The sequence below is a fragment of the Salmo trutta genome, chromosome 4 (genome assembly GCF_901001165.1).
Source record: "Salmo trutta chromosome 4, fSalTru1.1, whole genome shotgun sequence".
Lineage (NCBI taxonomy): Eukaryota > Metazoa > Chordata > Actinopteri > Salmoniformes > Salmonidae > Salmo > Salmo trutta.
The window spans coordinates 70,982,365-70,994,440 of record NC_042960.1 but is presented as its reverse complement, the minus strand read 5'-3'; the positions used below and the strand labels follow the sequence as shown (position 1 = coordinate 70,994,440).

The window sequence follows — 12,076 nt, the reverse complement described above, 5'->3', positions numbered from 1 at the left end:
TAGCCATCTCTCCATTAGCCCATCTCTCCATATAGCCCATCTCTCCATCTAGCCCATCTCCATCTAGCCCATCTCTCCATCTAGCCCATCTCTCCATCTAGCCCATCTCTCCATCTAGCCCATCTCTCCATCTAGCCATCTCTCCATCTAGCCCATCTCCCATCTAGCCCATCTCTCCATCTAGCCCATCTCTCCATCTAGCCCATCTCCATCTAGCCCATCTCCCATCTAGCCCATCTCTCCATCTAGCCCATCTCTCCACTAGCCCATCCTCCATCTAGCCCATCTCTCATTAGCCCATCTCTCCATCTACCCATCTCTCCATCTACCCCATCTCTCCATACCCCATCTACCCATCTACCCCATCTCTCCCATCTACCCCATCTCTCCATCTACCCCATCTCTATCCCATCTCTACCCATCTCTACCATCGACCCATCTACCATCTCTAATCGACCCCATCTACCCCCATCTACCCCATCTACCCCATCCTCTCCCATCGACCCCAATCTCTCCCATCTACCCCATCTACTCCCATCTACTCCCATCTACTCCAATCTCTCCCATCTCTCCATCTCTCCCATCTCTCCATCTCTTCCCATCTCCCATCTCTCCCATCTCTCCATCTCCCCCATCTCTCCCATCTCCCCCATCTCTCCATCTCCCCCATCTCCTACCATCCTAGCCATCTCTCCATCTAGCCCATCTCTCCATCTAGCCCATCTCGCCCATCTATCCCATCTCGCCCATCTAGCCCATCTCGCCCATCTAGCCCATCTCTCCATCTAGCCCCATCTCTCCATCTAGCCCTCTCTCCATCTAGCCATCTCTCCATCTAGCCCATCTCTCCATCTAGCCCATCTTCCATCTAGCCCATCTCTCCATCTAGCCCCTCTCTCCATCTAGCCCATCTCTCCCTCTACCCCATCTCTCCATCTAGCCCATCTCTCCATCTAGCCCATCTCTCCATCTACCCCATCTCTCCATCTACCCCATCTCTCCATCTACCCATCTCTCCACTACCCATCTCTCCATCTACCCATCTCTCCATCTACCCATCTCTCCATCTAGCCCATCTACCCCATCTCTCCATCTACCCCATCTCTACCCATCTCCATCTACCCCATCTACCCCATCTCTCCCATCTACCCCATCTCTCCCATCTACCCCATCTCTCCCATCTACCCCATCTCTCCCATCTCTCCATCTCTCCATCTCTCCATCTCTCCATCTCTCCATCTCTCCCATCTCTCCATCTCTCCCATCTCTCCATCTCTCCCATCTCTCCATCTCTCCCATCTCTCCCATCTCTCCCATCTCTCCATCTCTCCCATCTCTCCATCTCTCCCATCTCTCCATCTCCCCCATCTCTCCATCTCCCCCATCTCTCCATCTCCCCCATCTCTCCATCTAGCCCATCTCTCCATCTAGCCCATCTACCCCATCTACCCCATCTCTCCCATCTACCCCATCTCTCCCATCTACCCCATCTCTCCCATCTACCCCATCTCTCCCATCTACCCCATCTACCCCATCTCTCCCATCTCTCCATCTCTCCCATCTCTCCATCTCTCCATCTCTCCATCTCCCCATCTCTCCATCTCCCCCATCTCTCCATCTCCCCCATCTCTCCATCTCCCCCATCTCTCCATCTAGCCCATCTCTCCATCTAGCCCATCTCTCCATCTAGCCCATCTCTCCATCTAGCCCATCTCTCCATCTAGCCCATCTCTCCATCTAGCCCATCTCTCCATCTAGCCCATCTCTCCATCTAGCCCATCTCTCCATCTAGCCCATCTCTCCATCTAGCCCATCTCTCCATCTAGCCCATCTCTCCATCTAGCCCATCTCTCCATCTAGCCCATCTCTCCATCTACCCCATCTCTCCCATCTACCCCATCTCTCCATCTACCCATCTCTCCATCTACCCCATCTACCCCATCTCTCCATCTACCCCATCTCTCCATCTACCCCATCTACCCCATCTACCCCATCTACCCCATCTACCCCATCTCTCCCCATCTCTCCCATCTCTCCATCTCTCCCATCTCTCCATCTCTCCCATCTCTCCATCTACCCCATCTCGCCCATCTAGCCCATCTCTCCATCTACCCCATCTCGCCCATCTAGCCCATCTCTCCATCTCCCCCATCTCTCCATCTCCCCCATCTCGCCATCTCGCCCATCTCTCCATCTAGCCCATCTCTCCATCTAGCCCATCTCTCCATCTAGCCCATCTCTCCATCTAGCCCATCCTCCATCTATCCATCTAGCCCATCGTCTCCATCTAGCCTCTCTCCATCTAGCCATCTCTCCATCTAGCCCATCTCTCCATCTAGCCCATCTCTCCATCTAGCCATCTCTCCATCTAGCCCATCTCTCCATCTAGCCCATCTCTCCATCTAGCCCATCTCTCCATCTAGCCCATCTCTCCATCTAGCCATCTCTCCATCTAGCCCATCTCTCCATCTAGCCCATCTCTCCATCTAGCCCATCTCTCCATCTAGCCCACTCTCCATCTCCCATCTAGCCCATCTCTCCATCTAGCCCATCTCTCCATCTAGCCCATCTCTCCATCTAGCCATCTCTCCATCTAGCCCATCTCTCCATCTAGCCCATCTCTCCATCTAGCCCATCTCTCCATCTAGCCCATCTCTCCATCTCGCCCATCTACCCCATCTCTCCATCTACCCCATCTACCCATCTACCCCATCTCCCCATCTACCCCATCTCTCCCATCTACCCCATCTAGCCATCTACCCCCATCTAGCCATCTCTCCATCTAGCCCATCTCTCCATCTAGCCCATCTAGCCCATCTAGCCCATCTCTCCATCTAGCCCATCTCTCCATCTAGCCCATCTCTCCATCTAGCCCATCTCTCCATCTAGCCCATCTCTCCATCTCTCCATCTAGCCCATCTCTCCATCTAGCCCATCTAGCCATCTAGCCCATCTCTCCATCTAGCCCATCTCTCCATCTAGCCCATCTCTCCATCTAGCCCATCTCTCCATCTAGCCCATCTCTCCATCTAGCCCATCTCTCCATCTAGCCCATCTCTCCATCTAGCCCATCTCTCCATCTAGCCCATCTCTCCATCTCTCCATCTAGCCCATCTCTCCATCTAGCCCATCTCTCCATCTAGCCCATCTCTCCATCTAGCCATCTCTCCATCTAGCCCATCTCTCCATCTAGCCCATCTCTCCATCTAGCCCATCTCTCCATCTAGCCCATCTCTCCATCTAGCCATCTCTCCATCTCTCCATCTAGCCCATCTCTCCATCTAGCCCATCTCTCCCATCTAGCCATCTCTCCATCTAGCCCTCTCTCCATCTAGCCCATCTCTCCATCTAGCCCATCTCTCCATCTAGCCCCATCTACCATCCCCATCTCCCATCTACCCATCTAGCCCATCTCTCCATCTAGCCACCATCTCTCCATCTACCCATCTCTCCATCTAGCCCATCTATCCATCTAGCCCATCTCTCCATCTAGCCCATCTCTCCATCTAGCCCATCTCTCCATCTAGCCATCTCTCCATCTAGCCCATCTCTCCATCTAGCCATCTCTCCATCTACCCCATCTACCCCATCTACCCCATCTACCCCATCTACCCCATCTACCCCATCTACCCCATCTACCCATCTCTCCATCTAGCCCATCTACCCCATCTACCCCATCTCTCCATCTAGCCCATCTACCCCATCTCTCCATCTAGCCCATCTACCCCATCTCTCCATCTAGCCCATCTACCCCATCTCTCCATCTACCCCATCTCTCCATCTACCCCATCTCTCCATCAAATCAAAATCAAATCAAATCAAATTTATTTATATAGCCCTTCGTACATCAGCTGAAATCTCAAAGTGCTGTACAGAAACCCAGCATAAAACCCCAAACAGCAAGCAATGCATGTGAAAGAAGCACGGTGGCTGGGAAAAACTCCCTAGGAAAAACTCCTGAGAAAGGCCAAAAACCTAGGAAGAAACCTAGAGAGGAACCAGGCTATGAGGGGTGGCCAGTCCTCTTCTGGCTGTGCCGGGTGGATATTATAACAGAACATGGTCAAGATGTTAAAATGTTCGTAAATGACCCGCATGGTCAAATAATAATAATCATAGTAATTGTCGAGGGTGCAACAAGCACGTCCGGTGAACAGGTCAGGGTTCCGTAGCCGCAGGCAGAACAGTTGAAACTGGAGCAGCAGCATGGCCAGGTGGACTGGGGACAGCAAGGAGTCATCATGCCAGGTAGTCCTGAGGCATGGTCCTAGGGCTCAGGTCCTCCGAGAGAAAGAAAGAAGAGAGAATTAGAGAGAGCATATTTACATTCACACAGGACACCGGATAAGACAAGAGAAATACTCCAGATGTAACAGACTGACCCTTGCCCCCCGACACATAAACTACTGCAGCATAAATACTGGAGGCTGAGACAGGAGGGATCAGAAGACACTGTGGCCCCATCCGATGATACCCCCGGACAGGGCCAAACAGGCAGGATATAACCCCACCCACTTTGCCAAAGCACAGCCCCCACACCACTAGAGGGATATCTACAACCACCAACTTACCGTCCGAAGACAAGGCCGAGTATAGCCCACAAAGATCTCCGCCACGGCACAACCCAAGGGGGGGGCGCCAACCCAGACAGGAAGACCACGTCAGTGGCTCAACCTACTCAAGTGACGCACCCCTCCCATGGACGGCATGGAAGAACACCAGTAAGTCAGTGACTCAGCCCCTGTAAAAGGGTTAGAGGCAGAGAATCCCAGTGGGAAGAGGGGAACCGACAAGGCAGAGACAGCAAGGGCGGTTCGTTGCTCCAGCCTTTCCGTTCACCTTCACACTCCTGGGCCAGACTATACTTAATCATAGAACCTACTGAAGAGATAAGTCTTCAGTAAAGACTTAAAGGTTGAGACTGAGTCTGCGTCTCTCACATGGGTAGGCAGACCATTCCATAAAAATGGAGCTCTATAGGAGAAAGCCCTACCTCCAGCCGTTTGCTTAGAAATTCTAGGGACAATTAGGAGGCCTGCGTCTTGTGACCGTAGCGTACGTGTAGGCATGTACGGCAGGACCAAATCGGAAAGATAGGTAGGAGCAAGCCCATGTAATGCTTTGTAGGTTAGCAGTAAAACCTTGAAATCAGCCCTTGCCTTAACAGGAAGCCAGTGTAGGGAGGCTAGCACTGGAGTAATATGATCAAATTTTTGGGTTCTAGTCAGGATTCTAGCAGCCGTATTTAGCACTAACTGAAGTTTGTTTAGTGCTTTATCCGGGTAGCCGGAAAGTAGAGCATTGCAGTAGTCGAGCCTAGAAGTAACAAAAGCATGGATTAATTTTTCTGCGTCATTTTTGGACAGAAAGTTTCTGATTTTTGCAATGTTACGTAGATGGAAAAAAGCTGTCCTTGAAGCAGTCTTGATATGTTCTTCAAAAGAGAGATCAGGGTCCAGAGTAACGCCGAGGTCCTTCACAGTTTTATTTGAGACGACTGTACAACCATCCAGATTAATTGTCAGATTCAACAGAAGATCTCTTTGTTTCTTGGGACCTAGGACAAGCATCTCTGTTTTGTCCGAGTTTAAAAGTAGAAAATTTGCAGCCATCCACTTCCTTATGTCTGAAACACAGGCTTCTAGCGAGGGCAATTTTGGGGCTTCACCATGTTTCATTGAAATGTACAGCTGTGTGTCGTCCGCATAGCAGTGAAATTTAACATTATGTTTTCGAATAACATCCCCAAGAGGTAAAATATATAGTGAAAACAATAGTGGTCCTAGAACGGAACCTTGAGGAACACCGAAATTTACAATTGATTTGTCAGAGGACGAACCATTCACAGAGACAAACTGATATCTTTCCGACAGATAAGATCTAAACCAGGCCAGAACTTGTCCATGTAGACCAATTTGGGTTTCCAATCTCTCCAAAAGAATGTGGTGATCGATGGTATCAAAAGCGGCACTAAGATCTAGGAGCATGAGGACAGATGCAGAGCCTCGGTCTGACGTCATTAAAAGGTCATTTACCACCTTCACAAGTGCAGTCTCAGTGCTATGATGGGGTCTAAAACCAGACTGAAGCATTTCGTATACATTGTTTGTCTTCAGGAAGGCAGTGAGTTGCTGCGCAACAACTTTTTCTAAAATTTTTGAGAGGAATGGAAGATTCGATATAGGCCGATAGTTTTTTATAATTTCTGCGTCAAGATTCGGCTTTTTCAAGAGAGGCTTTATTACTGCCACTTTTAGTGAGCTTGGTACACATCCGGTGGATAGAGAGCCGTTTATTATGTTCAACATAGGAGGGCCAAGCACAGGAAGCAGCTCTTTCAGTAGTTTAGTTGGAATAGGGTCCAGTATGCAGCTTGAGGGTTTGGAGGCCATGATTATTTTCATCATTATGTCAAGAGATATAGTACTAAAACACTTTAGTATCTCCCTTGATCCTAGGTCCTGGCAGAGTTGTGCAGACTCAGGACAATGGAGCCCTGGAGGAATACCCAGATTTAAAGAGGAGTCCGTAATTTGCTTTCTAATGATCATGATCTTTTCCTCAAAGAAGTTCATAAATTTATTACTGCTGAAGTGAAAGCCATCCTCCATTTGCGAATGCTGCTTTTTAGTTAGCTTTGCGACAGTGTCAAAAAGAAATTTCGGATTGTTCTTATTTTCCTCAATTAAGTTGGAAAAATAGGATGATCGTGCAGCAGTGAGGGCTCTTCGATACTGCACGGTACTGTCTTTCCAAGCTAGTCGGAAGACTTCCAGTTTAGTGTGGCGCCATTTCCGTTCCAATTTTCTGGAAGCTTGCTTCAGAGCTCTTGTATTTTCTGTATACCAGGGAGTTAGTTTCTTATGACAGATGTTTTTAATTTTTAGGGGTGCAACTGCATCTAGGGTATTGCGCAAGGTTAAATTGAGTTCCTCGGTTAGGTGGTTAACTGATTCTTGTCCTCTGACGTCCTTGGGTAGGCAGAGGGAGTCTGGAAGGGCATCAAGGAATCTTTGGGTTGTCTGAGAATTTATAGCACGACTTTTAATCTTCCTTGGTTGGGGTCTGAGCAGATTATTTGTTGTAATTGTAAACGCAATAAAATGGTGGTCCGGTAATCCAGGATTATGAGGAAAAACATTAAGATCCACAACATTTATTCCATGGGACAAAACTAGGTCCAGAGTATGACTGTGGCAGTGAGTAGGTCCAGAGACATGTTGGACAAAACCCACTGAGTCGATGATGGCTCCGAAAGCCTTTTGGAGTGGGTCTGTGGACTTTTCCATGTGAATGTTAAAGTCACCAATAATTAGAATATTATCTGCTATGACTACAAGATCCGATAGGAATTCAGGGAACTCAGTAAGGAACACTGCATATGGCCCAGTAGGCCTGTAAACAGTAGCTATAAAAAGTGATTGAGTAGGCTGCATAGATTTCATGACTAGAAGCTCAAAAGACGAAAACGTCATTGTTTTTTTTTTTTGTAAATTGAAATTTGCTATCGTAAATGTTAGCAACACCTCCGCCTTTGCCGGATGCACGGGGGGTATGGTCACTAGTGTAACCAGGGGGTGAGGCCTCATTTAACACAGTAAATTCATCAGGCTTAAGCCATGTTTCAGTCAGGCCAAACACATCAAGATTATGATCAGTGATTAGTTCATTGACTATAACTGCCTGGCCTGCACCCTATTTCATTGTGGAGCTAGAGGAGTTAGAGCCCTGTCTATGTTCGTAGATAAGATGAGAGCACCCCTCCAGCTAGGATGGAGTCCGTCACTCCTCAGCAGGCCAGGCTTGGTCCTGTTTGTGGGTGAATCCCAGAAAGAGGGCCAGTTATCTACAAATTCTATCTTTTGGGAGGGGCAGAAAACAGTTTTCATCCAGCGATTGAGTTGTGAGACTCTGCTGTAGAGCTCATCACTCCCCCTAACTGGGATGGAGAGATGGGGTAGACCCCATCTCTCCATCTACCCCATCTACCCCATCTCTCCATCTACCCCATCTCTCCATCTACCCCATCTACCCCATCTCGCCCATCTCTCCATCTAGCCCATCTCTCCATCTACCCCATCTAGCCCATCTCTCCATCTAGCCCATCTCTCCATCTAGCCCATCTCTCCATCTAGCCCATCTCTCCATCTAGCCCATCTCTCCATCTAGCCCATCTCTCCATCTAGCCCATCTCTCCATCTAGCCCATCTCTCCATCTAGCCCATCTCTCCATCTAGCCCATCTCTCCATCTAGCCCATCTCTCCATCTAGCCCATCTCTCCATCTAGCCCATCTCTCCATCTACCCCATCTCTCCATCTACCCCATCTCTCCATCTACCCCATCTAGCCCATCTCTCCATCTAGCCCATCTCTCCATCTACCCCATCTAGCCCATCTCTCCATCTCTCCAATCTCTCCATCTAGCCCCATCTCTCCATCTAGCCCATCTCTCCATCTAGCCCATCTCTCCATCTAGCCCATCTCTCCATCTAGCCCATCTCTCCATCTAGCCATCTCTCCATCTAGCCCATCTCTCCATCGTCATGCGATAGCAATAAACTTTTTTTCACGTCAAATTTCAATTTATAGGATTCATACAATATATATCTACAGCAGTAGATGGAGAACTCTCTGGGGAAACCACATACAGTACCTTCAGAGAGTATTCACACCCCTTGAATTTTTCTACATTTTAAAATGTTTTGAATTGAGATTTTTGGTCTCTGGCCTACACACAATACCCCATAATGTCAATGGACTTGTTTTTATTTTTTTGTTTTTTACTCATTTTAAAATGCAAATTTGAAATGTTTTGAGTCAATAAGTATTCAGCCCCTTTTGTTGTGGCCTAAATCAGGAATAAAAATGTACTTAACAAGTCACATAATAAGTTGCATGGACTCCCTGTGTGCAGTAATAGTGTTTAACAGGATTTTTTTTTAATGACCACATCATCTCTGTACCCCACACATACAATTATCTGTAAAGTCCCTTAGTCAAGAAGTGAATTTCAGGCAAAGATTCAACCACAAAGACCAGGGAGGTTTTCCAATGCCTAATGGTAGTATCCCTTTTGAGCATGGTGTAGTTATTAATGACACATCAATACGCCCAGTCACTACAAAGATACAGGCGTCCTTCCTAACTCAGTTGCCGGAGAGGAAGGAAACCTGTCAGGGAATTCCTCATGAGGTCAATGGTGACTTTAAAACATTTTTACAGAGTTTAATGGCTGTGATAGGAGAAAACAACTGAGGATGGATCAACAACATTGTAGTTACTCCACAATACTAACCTCAATGACAGAGTGAAAAGCAGGAAGCCTGTACAGAATAAGAATATATATCAAAACATGCATCCTGTTTAAAATAAGGCATTAAAGTAATATTGCAACAAATGTGGCAAAGCAATTCACTTTTTGTCTTGAATACAAAGTGTTATGTTTGGTGCAAATCCAATACAACGCCACTCTCCAAGCATAGTGGTGGCTGCATCATGTTATGGCAGTGGAGGCTCCTCAGAGGAGGAAGGGAAAGACAATCCTCCTCAGTGGGGGAAAAAAAAAAATCAATAGTGAAACATTTCTTTAAATCCTTTTTCACATGTGAAAGTATAAATACATTCACATGTCACCAAATAGTTGATTAAAACACACTGTTTTGTAATGAAGGTCTACATTAGCCTCAACAGCACTCTGTAAGGTAGCACCATGGTGTAGCCGGAGGACAGCTAGCTTCCATCCTCCTCTGGGTACATTGACTTCAATACAAAACCTAGGAGGTTCATGGGTTTTCACCCCCTTCCACACAGTAATTATGACAGGCTGGAGGACGTCCTCCGGAAGCTATCAGAGCTCTTGCAGCATGAACTGACGTTGTCCACCCAATCAAAAGATCAGAGCATTAATCTACTACTGAAAGCATAAGCTACAGCTAGCTAGCACTGCAGTGTATAAAATGTGGTGAGTAGTTGACTCAAAGACTTATTTTACCCCTTTTTCTCCCCAATTTCGTTGTATCCAATTGGTAGTTACAGTCTTGTCTCATTGCTGCAACTCCTGTACAGATTTGGGAGAGGCTAAGGTCGAGAGCCATGCATCCTCCGATACACAACCCAACCAATCTGCACTGCTTCTTAATACAATGCGCATCCAACCCAGAAGCCAGCCGCACCAATGTGTCGGAGGAAACACCGTACACCTGGCGACCCGGTCAGCGTGCACTGCACCCGGCCCGCCACAGGAGTTGCTAGTGCGCGATGAGACAAGGATATCCCTGCCGGCCAAACCCTCCCTATCCCGGACGACGCTGGGCCAATTGTGCGCCGCCCCATGGGCCTCCCAGTCGCGGCCGGCTTGCGACAGAGCCTGGGCTCGAACCCAGAGCCTCTGGTGGCACAGCAGACCACTGCGCCACTCGGGAGGCCGAGAGACAATTGTTGAACAATTTTAATATCTTCAAAAATGAATGAAAAGCTAGAGCGAGGTAGAGTGCTAGCTATATTTCGTAGTACTTTTTCACTTACTTAGCTAGCGAATGCAGCTAGCTAGTTTAGCTTATTCAAACACTCGGCTCAAACCGAGAAGGATGCTATGTTAGCTAGCTAGCTGGCTAAGGCTATCCAATGCTGGAACTCTTCTATGTCGATGTAACTGTACTGCATGATTGTAAAGTGTTTACTAACGCGTTAATTCTAGTAGCTATGTTAACTATGATGTTAGCTAATATGGTGACAACGATGTAGGCTGTGTGTAGTGGTTATGGTATGAAGGTTTTGGATAGGTTTTTGTCGCCTGGTCACAGACAGCTGTTGTGTTGTGCTCTGAAGTCCACAAACTAAGTGAAAAGGTGAGAGGAGAGCGTCGACGCGAATTAGGATACAAGAAGCAAATGATCATGGTGTTTGTATGTGACCCAGGGTGTATTCATTCTTCCGATTCTGTTGAAAACATTTCTTAAACGGAAGTGAACAGAACGAAACGGGGATAAAACATACCTGAATTTGTCCAATAGAAACTCTCATTTGCAACTGTTGGGTCTAATGATTACACCCTAGATCAGCTAGATGCAGGCCAGAGGGTACAAAGAGGTATTGAATGTGTCTGTTGTCTGTCACCTTGATTACTCAAAATCCTCTCGACCAGTGTGCACCTACTAGATTGTAGCAACCTCATGATGGGTACAGGGAACATTCTAGTATCATGTAGTATCCTTAACCTATCGATGTTAACATTGAGCTGGGTGAATGACAATATGCTGTATAGAAACAAGGCCATGCTCATTAAAAAAAAATATATATATCGTTCCCCTTATCTTAAACGGTACCGAACACCACTGTGTTATGGGTATGCTTGTAGTCGTTAAGGACTGGGGAGTTTTTCAGGATAAAAAAAGAAACACAGCTCAGCTAAGCACAGTCAAATCCTAGAGGAAAACCTGGTACAGTCTGCTTTGCACCAGAGACTGGAAGATGTAATTCACCTTTCAGCAGGACAATAACCCGAAAACACAGCTAAATCTACACTGGAGTTGCTTACCAAGAAGACAGAGAATGTTCCTGAGGGGCCGAGTTACTGTTTTTACTTAAATCTGCTTGAAAATCTATGACAAGACCTGAAAAATGGTTAAATACTTTTATAATCAAGATATTAGTCTTTTTTTATATATATATATTTTTTTTCATGGATTTTCTACAAATGTTAGAATTTGTCTTCCACTTTGACATCAGAGTATTTTATGTAGATTGTTGGCAGAAAATGACAATTAAATCCATTTTAATCCCACTTTACAACACAACAACATGTCAAAGGGGTGTGAATATTGTTTAATAAAACTGCAAAAAAACAAAAAAACAATTGGAACAATTGAAATTACATGTAATCATAATGCTTTATCTGATTGGTCATGGTTGTATTCCCCCCCCCCCCCCCCCCAGGCAGTGAAGGTGAAGACTGAGACGGGAACATCAGAGACAGAGATATTCAATTCTCTGATGGAGAGAGGAGACCTGGACTTCATAGAACAGCTCTGGGTTCGCATGAGGAACAGTGAGTAGAGTTTTTAGTACATTACAGTA

At 46.9% G+C, this 12,076-nt stretch overlaps 1 protein-coding gene across 1 annotated transcript in view; it reads left to right on the top strand.

The window, feature by feature from the left end:
- zwilch (zwilch kinetochore protein) overlaps positions 1-12,076 on the top strand; it is a 54,335-nt gene that overhangs the window by 14,717 nt on the left and 27,542 nt on the right. Inside the window, exon 10 of the mRNA XM_029751947.1 lies at positions 11,936-12,047. Within this exon, the coding sequence (XP_029607807.1) occupies positions 11,936-12,047 (112 nt within the window). The remainder of the gene's footprint in view (positions 1-11,935; positions 12,048-12,076) is intronic.